General features: G+C 41.8%; 1 protein-coding gene across 1 annotated transcript in view; it reads left to right on the top strand.

The window, feature by feature from the left end:
- LOC124722483 (EH domain-containing protein 1-like) overlaps window positions 1–18,881 on the top strand; it is a 130,682-nt gene that overhangs the window by 96,731 nt on the left and 15,070 nt on the right. The window contains exon 3 of the mRNA XM_047247639.1: window positions 6,093–6,201. Within this exon, the coding sequence (XP_047103595.1) occupies window positions 6,093–6,201 (109 nt within the window). The remainder of the gene's footprint in view (window positions 1–6,092; window positions 6,202–18,881) is intronic.

Raw genomic sequence — 18,881 nt, 5'->3', positions numbered from 1 at the left:
TCTGAGTTTGCCTGAAGGCAGATTGTGATGGCCCAGAGGCTCAGCATGAGAATTTAAAAAACTGTATGACTTGTCGAGTGTTCGAGGAGTGCTGTTGTGAGTGTCTTCAATACATGGCAAAACCAAGGTAAAATCCAGACATCGTTGGGTTGGGTGGCCACCGCACATTACAGATGTCAGATATGTAATCTGGGCAGACTGGTCAAACAGGTGGGGCAGTGAACTGTCACGGAACTAAAGCAGACTTCAGTGCTGGACAGAGTACAAGTTGTCTGATGACACAGTGCACCAAACACATAAAATGATAGGCCTCCATAACTGAAGATGTGCCAATGTTAACACTATGACATCAGCAACTACAGCTGAAATGGGCACTTGACCTTCGGCACTGGATGTTGGTGCAGTGGCAATATGTGGAATGGTCTGATTAATCCTGATACCTTCTTCATCATGGTGATGGGAGGGTGCAAATCTATCGTCTTCCAGGGGAACAGCTCTTTGATACCTGTACTTTGGGATTGAGACAAGGTGTCAGCACCCCCATTATGCTATGGGGAGCATTCACATGGACATGGAGCTGTTAAAGGCACCATGATGGCCACGGAGTATCGTACACTGGTTGCAGACCACGTACACCCCTTCACGACGATCGTGTTTCCCAACGGCAATTGCATTTTTAACAAGTCATAACACCAGGAATGTGACAGAGTAGTTCTAACTCATTGCCCACCCTCCCCAGCATTTATGGAAATTAGGTGTCTCTTTTGTACAGATGTAGTTCCAGTGACCGCCAATGACCTATTAAGGCCTCGTTTCTTCCATGCCATGATGCATTGCCACTGTAATCAATGCTAAAGGTGAACATACTGGCTATTAGATAGCTGGCCATAATGTTCTGTCTGATCAGTGTATATAAGCTACTGAAATGTCTACGTGCACTTCACTCATAAAAACAGTTGAAATCCATCTTGTGAAGGTCGCAAATGTATGTCGTGACCTGATCACACTGCTGTTGCAGTCATTCACAAGTGAACAAATGTTGTGGAGATGACTTCTGGAACGTAGCTTGGACTGTGATGTACTGCTTGAACGTCTTGTTCAGTGCAGTAACATTTTTCCCCTGGCAGCACAAAAGCAGCAGCATGACATCGCTGAGGGTGTTGTCATATCCAGTAGGTGACTATAGCATCTGCAATTCAGCGAGTGTGATGTGGGTTGTACAACGTGATTGCCAAGTGTGCATGCCCATTAATGGAAGAGCCAAAACTCTGATGGAACCAGCAGAGATGTGTGGTGGATGGTGGGAGATTGGTGTCTGCCACATGACAAGTTGTTATATCAAGTGGCAGCCACTGTGGGGAAGTGTCATCCTCTTGTGTGGTGTTGAACAGTCTGGGTCACATTGTCTCAGTGTGGTTTGGATGGAGGCATGACATCATGACTGACTGCCATGGCAAGGTGGGGTTGCCAGCTTCTTCAGTGACAGCTGGGAAAAGTTGTGGTGTATCAAACAGCAGGAATGGCATGGGAGCAAGAGTGTCAAGCTCGATAATTATTGGCTGAATTCATGCGTGTTCAGGTCCTTTCCATCATGAAGAGAGCCAAAGTTGGAGCGATCCAAGATGGCGGCCTTTGTCAATGGGGCTGGTTGTACATTGCCAACTGCACAAGTCAGGAGGGTTGAGAAACATGTCCAAGCACTGTTCAACTGGTTGAAAGGCACAAGTGTGAAAATGTCTACTGTACAAATGCAGCATAGTCGAAACAGTAGCATTAATAAGAGCACACTGTCTAACTAGTTGGATAGCATTTCAGGCACTGTAATGACACTTCATACCTGAATTTAAGTTGCATGGAGATTGTTGAATGCACCATTACGCAGCACCAAACATGTCAGTTATACATTCCATGCCTAAACGAGTAATTTCTTGTGCACTGATGGAGGCAGAGCATCATAGATGCACTGGATGTTCGTTACACTACACAGCTGTGGCGTTATTTCAAATCTGAAGAGAGTCTGATGCATTGCAAGTGAATGTTCTACATCATAGCATGGCACATTAAACAAGGATGCAGGAAAATCACTGTCAGTTCATGCAAAAAGGATAGAGACAAAGTGCAATAATGACTGCATTGTCAATGTGGGGTAACAGGCCTGGTGGTAACATGAGAAAATACGGTGCCATGTGGTAGTTGGAGTTACCAATGTAGGAGCTTGGGTATGGACAGGTGTGATAAGATATACAACATACATCCATACAATAGAGTTTGTTACTTTATTTATGTAATGTATGTACACTGTTGTGGGCTGATCATCATACTGAAACATAGGCTGAGTCCAGATTAAACTGGCAGAGAGTATCTACAAAGAGCCACTCAACGGTCAGAGATGTCATGTTGTAGGGTCTTGCCGGTTGAGTCCCCACACTCTGTTCATGTATGGGTTCAGTTCCTGCCTAGCTTCACATGTGTGTATATCATAGTTATGTTTGAATAGGTTTTCCTTTTTTGAAGATGCTCCCTTAGAACATGAGCTTGTAGTCTGGTCCAGAAACAGTCATTATTGAAATCAATCATTACATTAACTTGCTGTTTTTAAGTAAATGAACAGTTTAAACAAAAATGCCTATTTTTATGTTTAAAAAAATGTAAGGATAAAAATAATACCAGTGACATAGACTCTTTTAAATAATTATGAAATATAACTTTTGAAATAATGGGATACACCACTTTTATGACAGCAAATATGTACCTTGTTACAAAATATAAATGTTTGTATGATAAAATTAAGTGTGCTTTTAGAACATAATGACAGTTTTGTATTTAATGACAATTAAATTTGCATGGAATATTATGTAACATACATTTGGAAAAATATTTGAAACATATGGCATTTGTTGTGGATGATTTCAAAAAACAATAAAAACCAAATTAAGTTTTGTGTAGGTACATATTCTATTTTGAAACCAGGTCATTATAAATAACTAATTTTCATAGCACAATATTGTCACACAGATACATGCAAAAATATTATTATGTTATTGAGAAATTTGAAAACGTATAAAATTTCATAAATGCACAAATATATAGCATATCTGTAACATAAATCTCATACTTTCCATCTAAAATTGGAATAAAAATTACTGAAAAGACAACATCAGTTAACCCAGAAAGTTACCATAAATCATGGTTTGTTATAAGTAGTACTACAAATTTAGGAGAACAATATGGAAAATTTATAATGTATGTGGAATATTTTACTAATTTCACTATTTGGATAATGGTTTTTGAGGTACATGCTTTATGCTCCTCCCTCGTTAGATTTATTTTCATTTACTCTAATTCCTTGCTGACCTCAGTTTGTGTATCTTATCAATAATCATGTAATTTACATTCCACTCCACATTTATTATTCCCAATTTATGATACTCCTCTACAATTCCTCTGATTTTATACATTCACATTTGCTCCTTTTCGACCTCAGGTTCATCTTTCACAGCAATAGTAGTTATTGTCATTTATGGTATAGAGTCATGAATTACCATTGCTATAAGAACTTCACTCTCTTTTTAGACATAATCATATGATTTCTCTAAGATTTTAAGGGAGACTTACTGACTATTATATACTCTTCTACATCCTCTTTACTTTTTTGCATGCCATTCTATCATACAACCAATATCTTTCACAGTAATATTGAAGTGCCTGAAACAATTCCAAAGTTCTGAATAAGATATACGAACCACTTTCCTTTACAAGTAACTTTTTAATATTATTGTCTGACAATGACATATCTGTGATGTTTCTCTCTACTGTGCAATGCACGCTTTCAGTAACATATCTGAGTCATAAGTTAGGTTGCGCTGGGTTGTTTGGGGGAAGAGACCAAACAGCGAGGATTAGGGAATGATGGGGAAGGAAGTCGGCTGTGCCATTTCAAAGGAACTATCCCAGCATTTGCCTGGTGCGGTTTAGGGAAATCATGGAAAACCTAAATCAGGATGGCCGGACACGGGATTGAACCGTCATCCTCTCGAATGCAAGTCCAGTGTGCTAACCACTGTGCCACCTCGCTCTGTAATCATAACTTTTATCCACAATTATAAATATTTGTTACTGATTGTATAAGTATTTAACAACACAATATTCCATCTAAGTTTCTAAAGTAAAATTTTCTCCAATTCACTATCACTTTAACATACATAAAAGAGAGTTTTAAGTCATTTGTAAAGGTAGGCACTGTAACTGATTGTACACATAGGCCCTAAAGTGACCTCTAATTTCCTGGCCACCCAGATGTGCTAGCCCCGTTCACTTTTATGGTCGGCTCAGACAGTTTTCAGTTGCAGGGTGAAGGGGGATTTCCCTAATCCTGAAGGTTTGGTTATTGAAACTGACCAGACAGTCTTTAAGAGTGAGTATGAGGTGGAAGCCAAGATTTTCGGGACTGGTGCTGCCATCTGGAAAGTAGGAGTAATAGATATTTGCACTGCTAGGTGGCGAGAGCTGCATATCTAATAAGTCAGTGTGCAGAGTGGCATTCAGCTGGGAGGACGTGTTGCGTGTCCACAGTGATTTCCGTAATACTCTGTGTGTGGTGTGTGGCGATTTTACCATGGATCCACGAACAGAACAGCATATGTGTATCAAATTCTGTGCGAATCTCTGGAAAAGTGCTATGGAGACCCTAGCAATGATCCAACAAGTGTTTGGGGGACAGAGCATGAGCCGTACGTGTGTGTTTGAGTGGCATGCTCAGTTCACCCAGACATTGTTGCCAAACTTCAACAATTGGTTCATGCGGATTGACGTTGAACCATTCAAGACCTTACAGATGAAGTGGGTATTGGTTATGGGACATGCCAACGAATGTTGACTGATGAATTGGTCATGCATCGTGTCCCTGCAAAATTTGTGCCAAGGATCTTGACTGCCTATCAGAGGGCACAGCATGTTGTAGTGTGCATGGACCTTCGTCGGCCTGCATCTGATGATCCAACCTTCTTGTCATGGGTTATCACTGGTGACGAGAGTTAGAGTTATGATTATGACCCAGAGACAAAGCAACAATCGTCCCAGTGGAAGAGCCTTGGCTCTCCAAGACCCAAAAAAGCAAGACAGGTGAAGAGCAAAGTGAAGAGCATGATCATCAGTTTCTTTGATACCAAGGGAATTGTGCACAAAGAAATCATCCCACACAACCAAACAGTGAATTCCACGTACTACTGTGATGTTTTGTGATGGCTCCATGAAAATGTGTGGTGATGATGGCCTGAACTTTGGTGTCCAGGGAACTGGCTGCTGCATCATGGCAGCATGCCCTGTCACAAATCCTTGCTCACCAGGACCTTTTTGGCAAAAAACAACATGGCGGTTGTACCCCACGCACCGTACATGCCAGATTTGGCACCTTGCGACTTCGCGCTATCCCAAAACTGAAACTCAGGTTGAAAGGCCATCGGTTCAACATTCTAGAGAGGACTCAAGAAGCATTGCTGGCAGTGATAAACACCCTCAAAGAACAGGACTTCCAGAAAACATTTGACCAGTGGCAGAAGTGCTGGGACCGGTTTGCACATGCTGGTGGGAACTACTTCGAAGGTGATAGTGACCATTAGTCCAAAGGTAAGGTTTTCAACAGATGGCAGCACCAGTCCCAAAAATTTTGGATAGCACCTCGTATTTCAAGAAGGACCGCTTGTCACTACAGATGTGAAAGCAGTTGGTGGCTAGGCTGTATGGAAGGGATTCTTGGTATGGAATGGGTGGCAGCTGTCGAAGTGGAGGTATTGCTGGTGGTCGGTAGGTTTGAGATTGATGGAGGTACTGATGTAGCCATCTTTGAGGTGTAGGTCAACATTGAGGAAGATGTCTTGTTGGTTTCAGTAGGACCAGGTGAAGCCAGTGGGGGAGAAGGTGTTGAGGTTCTGGAGGAATGTGGATAGGGTGTTGTAATCCTCTCATTATTATATGCTAGAAGCTAAAACTTCTTGCTCTTAATGCTCTTTTATCCACAGTTACCTTATAAAATATTGACTTTGCTTTAAATGAATGGAATGGGATGTTTACAATATGAAAAATTTTCATTGCAGATTGTTTGAAGATGAAGAACAAGATTTGTTCCATGAAATGCAATCTCTGCCACGAAATGCTGCTTTATGGAAACTGAATGAACTAAGCAGAAGAGCACGTCTTGCCAAGGTGCAGTATACAACATTATAACTTATACTGATATTAAACTTCCTGGCAGATTAAAACTGTATGCCGGACCGAGACTCAAACTCGGGACCTTTGCCTTTCGCGGGCAAGTGATCTACCGACCTCACAGCTTTACTTCTGCCAGTACCTCGTCTCCTACTTTCCAAACTTTACAGAAGCTGTAGAGTGAAAATTTCATTCTCTACTGATATTGTCTACCATAAGGCAATGTACTGATTTTAGGTCATAATACAAAAATTTGGAGGTAGAAGAATGAGAGAGAGCCAGAACATTGACAATTCTCATAATGTGAATATGTCACTGCATAACTGGTCAGTGGGCAGATTCCTCTCAATAAAGTGTAGTAGACAAGTTTTGCTATTCAGGCAGTAATATAATGGATGATGACTGAAGTAAAGAGGATGTAAAATGTAGACTGGGAATGGAAAGAAAAGCTTTTCTAAAGAAGAGAAATTTGTTAATAACAAATATAGATTTAACTGTTAGGAAGCTTTTTCTGAAAGTTTTTGTATGGAATGTAGCCATGTGTGGAAGTGGAACATGGATGATAAACAGTTTAAATAAGAAGAGAACAGAAGCAGATATGTATGGATGAGAAAGAGTTTGGATAAGAAGAGAATAGAGACATTTGAAATGTGGTGCTACAGAAGAATGCTGATGATTACGCTGATGACCACGCAGTTGAGTGCTGCTCAGACCAAACATCATCATGCTGGTGATTAAATGAATAGATCATGTAACTAATGAGAAGGTACTGATTAGAACATAGGAGAAAATAAATTTTTGGCAAAACCTGACTAGAACAAGAGGTCGTTTGATAGGACATATTCAGAGACGTCAAGAGATCACCAGCTTAGTATTCGAGGGAACGTAGGGGGGTAGAAATTGTAGAGGGAGACCAAGAGATGATTATGGTAAGCAGATTCAGAAGGATGTAAGTTGCAGTACAACAACAACAACAAAAAGGTCCAGAGAAAGGAATGTATTAGTGAGAGAGAGAGAGCTTAAATCCCAATCCTGAGACAGTAGGTTTTCAGAGGAAGACAAAGTATGTGAGGTAGTGGAGTAACAGAAATTTGCTGGTTATGTGTGAGCATAGTATGTGTTTACAAATGTATTCCACCACAGAAGGATAATGCTCCACTCCAACTTAACATACTAATAAAAAGTACAATATTATGAATGTGGTAAAACTCATCAGAAGAGTACATAAGGACACTGATGTGACTGTTTGTCCCTTATGAACATAATCTGTTAGCCCCACTGTGTGACTGTCCCAAAAAGTACTCAGTTATTATTAGTACTGTTATTGTATGCCATTTGTCTTGTCCAGTGAATATTATCTTAATTATTAGTGGTACTGAAGCCATGTGTTTCCACTGCTTGACTTGCTTCTGTGTCATAGTGATGCATCTAGAATTCATCCATCATGATTCTGTGGCTAAAGAAGTCATCTGGAATGGCCTAACACAGCTACATCATTTCCAATGCTGCTTCATTTTGGCAGGCTTTTTAAATAGGTGTGAGCAGTTATGGAGCCCAGTGCTTTGTTATGTTCAAAATTTGATATAAGATGTTGGAAGCTGATCCATTAGTGCTTTTCACTATTGCCTCTATTGTTATGTGCTTATCTTAGAGGACCAGGTCATCCACTTCTCTCACAGTTCCCAGTTCTTCACTGAGCAACAGTTTGCCACTTTGTTTTGCATCTTGTTTCACCACAGTTGAAGCATCTACGCCTCCTAACCACTATGCCATTTCACAGTATATTGTTGGTGCACACTTCCATTACCTTATTATGGATTGTTGTAAAGTTGTTCCCATCCAAATGTGGAAAATGAATTGTTACTGTGCTCTATTTTATCAATGGGCTGTGTAATTTTGTCTTGGCTCCTCAGCATGCTACAGTACTTTGACAAGGGGATTTCAATGCATACCATGACTATAGAACTAGACCAGCAACCAAACAGGAAATTAATTACATAACTTTATTTTTTTTGTTGAGGTTATAATTAAAACTTTATGACTACCATTGTCTCTACAATAATCAATTGTCATATTAGGCAGTACCTTTTCAAAAATCTATCTAAAACAGGATGTAGGTACAATCATTACATGTAATTTGTTGACATATTGTGTATTGTTATTATTAGTACTGTTATTGTATTACATGTAATCCAAAAATAATGACACTGCAATAAAATCCAAGCAGCTCTTACCCTGATACAACAAAATAATTGTTTCATCTAGGTTTATTATCGTACCTCTGTTGTACACAAGGCACTGGATAGAAAAATGTATGGAAAGTTCTGGTTGAAAGTTATGAATTATTTAGGTATGAAGGCAACCGAAAAGCAACATTGCAGTGCCGTCACTAAGCACACACAAAAAAGTGCAGAGCTTGGCTAGCTTTCAGAATGCACTTCTTTGCACTGTTCTCAGTTGACCAGTTGACTGCTAGCTCGTTACTGGCCCACAATTAGAGTGTACTGGGTTGTGGTGGAAGTGTCGGGTGGCGGGTAGTGGTAGATGGTGAGGGGAGTGGGGGGGAGAGAGAGAGGTGGGAGGCAGGGAGCATGGAGGGAAAAGTGTAGCAGCTCGTGGGAGAATGGGGTGCCATCTGTGGGCTAGCTAGGTCGGAGGGGGGGGGGGGGGGGGGCAGATGGCAGACAGCTGGGCATGTGATTTCATAGACTGGGGCATGAGATAACAGCACACAACTAGCTGATGTGGGGACATATACTGGGCAGGGGTATTGCAGCAGGTGACACACACACACACACACAAACACACACACACACACACGCACACGCACACACACTGTTGGCGGGGGGGGGGGGGGGTAGCAAGTTACATTTGATTTAGGCCAGGAAGTTTAAGGGAGTGAAGGATGTTCTGTAAGGATAGCTCCCACCTGCACACTGCACAGCTCAGAAAAGCTGGTGGTGGTGGGGAGAATCTAGATGGCATGGGTTGTGTAGCAGACATTGAAGTCTTCCATGTTGTTGTGCTCTGCTGTATGTTGTGACACTGCCTGCTGCACCTTGTTTTTGGCAAGAGTTTGGTGGTGGCCGTTCATTCGAGTTGACTGCTGGTTGGTTGTCATACCAGTGTGAAACGCATATAACATGGCTCCTTTCACAGGTGGCCCATTGACTTCATCTGGTTCTCCTCCACCCATTGTGCCACCTTTCTAGGCTGCCTCCTCTCAGATGGATCCAGACACACTTCAGTCCACAGCCAACCCATCAATCACCAACAGTATCTGCACTCTGACAGCTGCCACCCCTTCCACACCAAGAAATCACTCCCATACAGCCTAGCCACCCATGGTAAATGCATCTGCAGTGATGAGAACTTCTTCTCCGAGTATGCTGAAGGCCTCACAAAGGCTTTCACAGACAGACAGTACCCTCCAGGCCTAATTCACAGACTTCCTATGCCATATCCTCACACACACCTGATCCTCACATCCATTTCAAGCATCAACCATAAAGAAACGTCCCCCTTGTCACCAAATACCATACGGGACTGGAACAACAATCACGTCCTTTTTCAAAGCTTTGATTATCTATCATCATCCCCTGAAATGAGGGACATCCTATTCAAGACACTCCCAACCCCTCCAAAAGTGGTGTTCTGCCACCAACCCAAACTTCATAACATCCTAATTGATTCCTATGCCACTTCCACCCCCAATCCCCTGCCACAGGGGACCTGCCCAATCCTCCTACCCAGCACCACCTATTCCATTCCCATCACAGACTTATCCTATCCCATGAGAGGATGGGCCACCAGTGAAAGCAGCCATACTATGTACCAACTCTGTTGCAACCACTGAAAGCGTTTTACATTGGTACGATAATCAACCAGCTGCCAATTAGAATCAGTGGCCACACCATACTGTTGCCAAAAATGAGGTGGATCACCCAATGATACAACATGTAGCAGAGCATGACATGTGAGGTGATTTGAATGGCTGCTTCACAACCCTTGCCATCTGGATCCTCCCCACCACAACCAGCTCTTCTGGGCTGTGCCGATGGGAGCTATCCTTACAGCACATTCCTCCCTCCCTTAACCTACCTGGCATAAACCTAACGTAACTCACTACCCCACTACCCCTTCCCTACCCCTAATTGTGTGTTTGTGGGGGGCAGGGGGGGAGGGGTATGTGTTTGCGTGTGAGGGAGAGAGAGAGAGAGAAGAGAGAGAGAGAGAGAGAGAGAGAGAGAGAGAGAGCGAGCGAGTAGGTGTACACCATTCCCTCATTCCCTGCCCCAGTACCCTTCCCTCCCCCCCCCCCTCCCCCCCCCCCCCCCCCCCCCCGCAGTTTGTGTCCCCACATCAGCTAGTTGTGTGCTGTTATCTCATACCCTAGCCTATGAAATCACATGCTCAACCACCCACCACCTGCCCCACTACCTGCACCCATAGCTAGCCCACAGTTGGCTCCTAACTCTCCCATGAGCTGCTAGATGCTCCACCCCCCCCCCCCCCCCTCAGTCCCCTCCTACCTTTCTCCAGCCCTCACCCCACCCCACACCCCCATCTAACCACAATACACTCACTGTGGCCCAGTAAAGAGCTGACAGTTGACTGAGCACAATGTGGGGAGACAGGCATGTGCTTGTGTGTGTGTGTGTGTGTGTGTGTGTGTGTGTGTGTGTGTGTGTGTGTGTTTCCTACAGCTAGAAAAAGGAAGTGCATTCCAAAAACTATTCAAGCTCCATGCCTTTCATTTGTGAGCCTGTCAATGATGCAGCACTTCTATCTCCTTTATTGGATATAAAATATATTTATAAGTCAGTTAGTCAAATTGCAGAGTTAATCATTAAAAGTTTTGTAGTCTGAGGCAGTTTAGCATGTTCTCTACACATAAAACTTAAATAAATTCATTATTTATTTATGCTTTCTCATATATGACATACTGCAAAACTGGGCAGAAGTAAAACTGTGAGGACGGGGTGTGAATCGTGCTTGGGTAGCTCAGTTGTTAGAGCACTTGCCCGCGAAAGGCAAAGGTCCCGAGTGCAATTCTCGGTCCGGCACACAGTTTTAATCTGCCAGGAAGTTTCATATCAGCGCACACTCCGCTGCAGAGTGAAAATCTCATTCTGGGCAGAAGTAGTTTTTCAGCAAGTACAATGTCACCTAGGTTTTCAGAGCACTTACCATCTCTAATGATCTTGATGCTGATGGGATATTGAACCCTAATTGTCCTTCCTTCTTTCAGAGCACTCAGTTTGGAAACAGATTTTATATTTTTAAGTAGCTTGTTGTACAACATGTTCCAGGTCAATGAGCATTTTTCTTGAATGAGATGATGTGTCAATAGTTAATCCATATGTCACTGTTTAACCTTGTGCTGTAATCATGGAGAATCTTAGTATAAATATGAAATGTTAATTTCTCAGTGTAAGTTTTCTGGCATACATACTTATTTCAAATATGTAACTGCAAGGAAGAAGTAACATATTCAGTTCCTGAAAGATAGGTTTATGTAATTTCATGCTGCTTTCACTGATCATTTATTTATTTATTTATTTACTTGTTCATTAATCCACAGATAAATTTCTATGTATGGATGTCCTTTTTGTCTACTTTGTAACTGCTCAACCTGCTTATTTATTTCTAATAATTTTATGTTGCATGAACTCTTTAATGGAATAAAAACTATTTTTAGTAAATATCCTTGAGCAAATGTTTTAAATTTATAGACTTTCTTCATGTTTTTGATATGTTTTGGAAGTTTATTATGTATCGTCAATCTTTGGTAAAACATCATGGTTTGGGTCTTTGCTCCATTAATTTTATCTGGGTACAAGCAATCGCTGTAAGTAGCTGTTTGCTGCATATGGCTCAATGTTTTTTGTATAAAAACTGCAGTTTGAATCACATATTCACTTTGAACTGTTAGAATATCCAACTTTTTTAATATCTCAATGCAGTGGGCCCTTTTGTGGCTCTTGCTCGTTGTTCTGATGGCTGTTTGTTTGCAGTTTTAGCACATTTTCCACATTCTGAGCATTTGCACCCCAGGATATTATGACATAATTAATGATGGAATGTATGTGTGCAGTGTATGTTTTTTTTAGCATGAGCTATTAAACACTGTGTTTAATACTTGTAATGCATAATATGCTGTACTAATTCTTTTTCCAAATACCATTTAAACTGCTGATTGACATACATACCCAAAATTGTTGTGCCAGCTACACACTCTATCATTTCATTATGTACTTTAAGTTTTGTTATATAAAGTTTTTTATTTATTTAGGAGTTAATGTAATTAGTCTTATTTATTAAGAGTTATTTTATTGTTATTTGACCAGGTGGGGACTGCCGAAGAGGCTTTTCTGCTTTTACTTCCAACATTCCTGATGTCCTATCTATAATTAACCTCCTAACTGAAATTTATTATACCCCAGAATATGTTGGCATACTTCAGGATTAAATATAAGCAAGTTAGGTGTATACACACAATTTTTCAGCAGTAATGTATCTGAAGAGGATTGCTACTACATAAAACATTTGTGGCTGTTTAGAGTTTTAAAAAGTACTAGGGAAGATAAATCAGAGATTTTTGATTTTCTAGAATATGTATGGATGGAATGTGAAAATATTATGAAAAGGATAGTTGGTACTCAGCATAATGCACCGCACACACACACGACCACAGTATCTGGCTGCTGAGGCAAGAATGCTTGCAGCGATGCATGATGTGGGAGAGGTAACCATGTTGTGGTGGTAAGGAAGAGACTGGGGCAGAGAGGGGGAGGGATATCATGGTAGGAGTTGGGGTGGTAAAGTGCTGCCTATGAGATAGTAGATGGACAAGGTGGAAAGAAGTTAGGGCAGCTAGGTGTAGTCATGTAGTTTGGAGGTTAGATGGTAGGCAGTATTGGGGGGGATTGGGAGTGTAGCAGAAAATAAGAGAAGTAAGTCTGTAGATGTATTGGTGGAATAGAGTGCTTTGTAATGCTGGAATGGGAACAGGGAAGGGGCTACATGGGTAAGTGAAATGAGTAACAAAGTTTGAGGCCAGGAGGGTTATGGGAACGTAGGATATGTTGCAGGGAGAGTTCCCACCTGCACAGTTCAGAAAATCTGGTGTTGGTGAGAAGGATCAAGGTGGCACAGGCCATGAAGCAGCCACCGAAATGAAGAATATCATGTTGGTAGCATGCTCAGCAATGGGATGGTGCAGCTGTTTCTTGGCCCCAGTTTGTTGTTTGCCATTGATGCAAACAGACAGCCTGTTGGTTGTCATGTCCATGTGGAATGCAGTACAGAGGTTGCAGCTTAACTTGTAGATCACATGACTGATTTCATAGGTAACCCTGACTTTGATGGGATAGGTGATGCTTGTGACTGGTGTAGGTGGTGGGGTATTTATGGGACAGGTCTCGCATCTAGGTCTATTACCGGGATATGGGCCATGAGGCAAGGGGTTTGGAACAAGGGTTGTTTGCAATGGATAAGGATATTGTGTAGGTTTGGTAGGCAGTGGAATTTCACAGTGAGAAGGACAATGGGAAGGCCATTTCTCATTTCAAGGCACAATGAGATGTACTCAAAATCCTGGCAGAGAATAAGATTCAGTTACTCCAGTCCTGGGTGGAACTGAGACATGAGCAGAATACTCATCTTTGGTTGGATGGTGGGACTTTGGGAGGTGGTGGGTGACTGGTGAGATAAGGCTTGGGAGATCTGTTTTTGTACAAGATTGGGATGGTAACTCCGGTCTGTGAAAGGCACAGTGAGACTCTTAGTACATTTCAAAAAAGGGTCACTTGTCAATGCAGATGTGATGGCAGTGGGTGGCTAGGCTGTATGAAAGTGACTTTTCGATGTGGAATGGGCAGTAGCTGTTGAAACTGAGGTATTGTTGGTGGTTGGTAGGCTTGATACAGTGAGAGGAGGCATCAATATTGGCAGAGGTGAAACCTGAAACACAGAGACTGTAGGTGGACCAAAAATAAGACAGAGAGCCCCGGTGGCCAAGGGCCTTCAGATAGTTGTAGCAAGGAAATAAGCTCCAAGGACAGAATACTGTGGAAGAAGCTACTTGACAAGGCCAAAAACTGACTGTGATTTCTGGGGCCATGAGAGGAAGAGTGTGTCTGGGCCCTACATATGTCGCCGTGCTAATGATTTCATGTGAGTCATACCTCAGTGAAACTTGTAGGGTAGCTTTATAGGTCTTGGCTGGGTTGTGGGAGGATGATGATTTGACATTCTGCATCCTCATTGGTCAATCACAGTAACTGGAATAGGAGTAACAATATTAATAATACATGCAATATGAATAAATGTAATAATGATGATTCTAGCTTTTCTTTTGGGGAATTGTTAGCCAGAAATAAAATGGTTGAACTGGAAGATAATGATGAAATTAGAGTGGGTTTACCGTCAATGAATATTACAGAAAATTTTGAAACAGAGGCAGTGGTTCTGCCAGAAGTGGAAACGGGTGTTGATGTGGAAGTGAGGGGCAAAACAAATAATAATGAAATTATTTGTAATCAGATTATGTATGTGGACATGTAGATGAGTAATGATGGAAATTCTTCAGATATTTATGTATGTAAGTCTGCTCAAAGTGGAGCATGTACTGTTAGTGATAATATTGATATTGTGCTTGTACCAATGGGTGCATTTGATGAAACAATAGGTAATGATGTATATGAAAATGCTGTGACTGTACTAGTGGGTGCACCTGATAATGTAGTGTTTGTTAACAATGAATTAGTGAATGAAGCTGAAGTTGATTGAAGTAATGAAAATGTTGAGTTTTGTCCTGAGGAAGAAGTTGAGACACGCGTTTGTGGAAGATGGTCAGATGGTTCTGAAAGAATATTGGTAGTGACTGGGTACAAAAAGAGGAAGATGAGTATGTTGCTAGTGACTGGGTATCTTATGATAAGATCCATAAAATAATAATTCCTGAGGAATGGGATACTAGGATATAAAGCAAGTAGTTAAGAATTTGTTTAAGGAAGATGCAGATATAGAATATAGGTATATGAATAAGAGTGTTTGTATAATGGATAGAGAGAGCAGGGAAAAGTTGAAGCAGATCTGTTGGAAGAGACTGGATTAAAGAGGGTAATTATTGAAAAAATTCAGCTAGTTATTAATATCAAAGTGGAAAAGGTAGAAAGTATTGCACTATTAGATTCTCGGTCTAGTGTGGCAGCTGTATCTGCATCATTCTGGCAACAGATAAGAAGCAGAGATTTGGTGGAGTTAACTATAACTGGGATTAAAATACAGACTGGAACTGGGGGGTGTAGCAAGCCATGAAAGATGAAAAATCTATTAGATTTTAAGATTGAGGATCAATATTTCAATATAGATTGCTTTGTGATACCTCGCCTTGCTATGGACATCATTCTTGGGATGTATTTTCTTATTAAGTACCATATGGTTGCAGTATTATTGTAACAGACAGAGTTCTGGAATTTAATGATGGAGGTAACAGCAAAACAGTTAAATTTAAAAAGGAACTGACAGGGGTAAAATGATGATTCATTTAAAAAGGAAGAATGAGTATAATGGAGAGGTATGCTTTCTAGAGAAATTAATTGATAAAATAAAAGAAATCAAACATTTGCCAAGGAATCAAAGCTCACAGCTCAAGAAACCATTGCATAAATGTAAAGATGTGTTTTCAGATAGGCCTAGGGAAGTAGTCAATTTTAAATGTCATTTAAAGTTAATGCCCCATGAAGTAATTAGTCTGAAACCTTTCACTATTACTGGGGCAGATAAAAAAATGGTAAGGACCAGAACAAAGAAAATGCTAGATTGGAGGTTATTGAGTTGGGCAGGTGTGTGCATATACTAACCCAATTGTTATAGTCACACAGAAAGGTGGTTCTGTGAGGATTGTGTTGGATGTAAGGAGATTGAACAAAATAATTTTATAAGAGAATTACCAGTCAGAACACATGAATGAACTTTTGCAAAATTTTAACAATATACAGCTCATGTCTAGAATACAGTTCACTTCTGATTTCTGGCAGGTGAGGTTAGCCAAAGACAGCAGGCAATATACTGCTTTCTTGTTTGAAAAGATGATGTATATGTTTAGAGTTGTTCCATTTGAATTATGTATATCAGTGGCTGTGATCATCAGGGCATTAAATCATCTTCTTGGATATGAATTGTTGACAAAATTTGCTGTGCATGTTGATGGTATATTGATAACCAACAGCTTGTGGCAGGAACATTGCTAAATATTGGAGGAGGTGTTCAAAGCTGTATCTAAAGGGGGGATGACTCTTAACCTGAATTTGTGCAGGCAGAATTGTCATTCCTAGGTTATCTGTTAATACCAGAGAGTATACTACCTCACAGTGAAAAGATAAAAGCTACACTCCTGGAAATGGAAAAAAGAACACATTGACACCGATGTGTCAGACCCACCATACTTGCTCCGGACACTGCGAGAGGGCTGTACAAGCAATGATCACACGCACGGCACAGCGGACACACCAGGAACCGCGGTGTTGGCCGTCGAATGGCGCTAGCTGTGCAGCATTTGTGCACCGCCGCCGTCAGTGTCAGCCAGTTTGCCGTGGCATATGGAGCTCCATCGCAGTCTTTAACACTGGTAACATGCTGCGAAAGCGTGGACGTGAACCGTATGTGCAGTTGACGGACTTTGAGCGAGGGCATATAGTGGGCATGCGGGAGGCCGGGTGGACGTACCGCCGAATTGCTCAACACGTGGGGCGTGAGGTCTCCTCAGTACATCGATGTTGTCGCCAGTGGTCGGCGGAAGGTGCACGTGCCCGTCGACCTGGGACCGGACCGCAGCGACGCACGGATGCACGCCAAGACTGTAGGATCCTACGCAGTGCCGTAGGGGATCGCACCGCCACTTCCCAGGGACACTGTTGCTCCTGGGGTATCAGCGAGGACCATTCGCAAATGTTTCCATGAAGCTGGGCTACGGTCCCGCACACCGTTAGGCCGTCTTCCGCTCACACCCCAACATCGTGCAGCCCGCCTCCAGTGGTGTCGCAACAGGTGTGAATGGAGGGACGAATGGAGACGTGTCGTCTTCAGCGATGAGAGTCGCTTCTGCCTTGGTGCCAATGATGGTCGTATGCGTGTTTGGCGCCGTGCAGGTGAGCGCCACAATCAGGACTGCATACAACTGAGGCACACAGGGCCAACACCCGGCATCATGGTGTGGGGAGCGATCTCCTACACTGGCCGTACACCACTGGTGATCGTCGAGGGGACACTGAATAGTGCACGGTACATCCAAACCGTCATCGAACCCATCGTTCTACCATTCCTAGACCGGCAAGGGAACTTGCTGTTCCAACAGGACAATGCATGTCCGCATGTATCCCGTGCCACCCAACGTGCTCTAGAAGGTGAAAGTCAACTACCCTGGCCAGCAAGATCTCCGGATCTGTCCCCCATTGAGCATGTTTGGGACTGGATGAAGCGTCGTCTCACGCGGTCTGCACGTCCAGCACGAATGCTGGTCCAACTGAGGCGCCAGGTGGAAATGGCATGGCAAGCCGTTCCACAGGACTAAATCCAGCATCTCTACGATCGTCTCCATGGGAGAATAGCAGCCTGCATGCTGCGAAAGGTGGATATACACTGTACTAGTGCCGACATTGTGCATGCTCTGTTGCCAGTGTCTATGTGCCTGTGGTTCTGTCAGTGTGATCATGTGATGTATCTGACCCCAGGAATGTGTCAATAAAGTTTCCCCTTCCTGGGACAATGAATTCACGGTGTTCTTATTTCAATTTCCAGGAGTGTATTACTGAGAGCAAGAGACCAATAAATAGTAAACAGCTGAAGTAATTTATTGACCTTTGTAGATTTTACCATAAATTCATCAGTGATTACAGGATAAATTCACCAAATCCATGTAGGTTATAAAAATAGTATGTTACCTAGAATTGGTCTCCTGAGTGTGATAAGGAGTTTGAAGCTGTCAGGAGAAGCTTACCTAATAGTAAAGTATTATACTATCCAGACATTTCATTGCCTTTCTGCATTGCATCTGACAGCTCAGATTATGGTGTAAGATAAGTCCTGTTCTGTGAGAAAATGACATATGGAATGCTAGAGAAAAGAATTATAGCATTAATGAGCTGAATACTCTAAACATGAAATAATGTATGGGATATGAGAAAAAGAGTTATTGACTGTGGTATTTGAGTCTCAATAATTTAGGATTTATCTGGATGGCAGGGAGGTTGTTTTCTTTACTGACCACAATGCTCTAAGATACCTCCTGCAATGTAAACTATTGAACAATTGATTAATGAGATGGACCATGTTTCTGCCACAATTTAGGTACCATAATGAGTATAGAAAAGGGGCATACAACAATGTGGCAGATGTCGTGTCCCAGCTACCAATCATTGAGGAAGAAATATAGTCTACAAAAGAGTTCCAAATAATGTATATAAAAGGTGTTGAGGAAGAGAAGAAGATGAAAGCAATATGCAAAGATATGCATAGGCTCCAAAATGGGGATCCAAAACTGAAATTTTTTTAAATTTAGTTTTGGGTCTAAGGGATATGAAAAAATTAAACAGTATTATAAGATTTACAGGGGTGTACTGTTTAGACAAAAACGTTTAGAGAAGGAAGAATGGAGGCTGTGTTTCCCAGAT

This window comes from Schistocerca piceifrons, chromosome X (assembly GCF_021461385.2).
Source record: "Schistocerca piceifrons isolate TAMUIC-IGC-003096 chromosome X, iqSchPice1.1, whole genome shotgun sequence".
In the NCBI taxonomy this organism is placed as follows: Eukaryota; Metazoa; Arthropoda; class Insecta; order Orthoptera; family Acrididae; genus Schistocerca; species Schistocerca piceifrons.
This window is presented reverse-complemented; position numbering and strand designations above follow the sequence as displayed.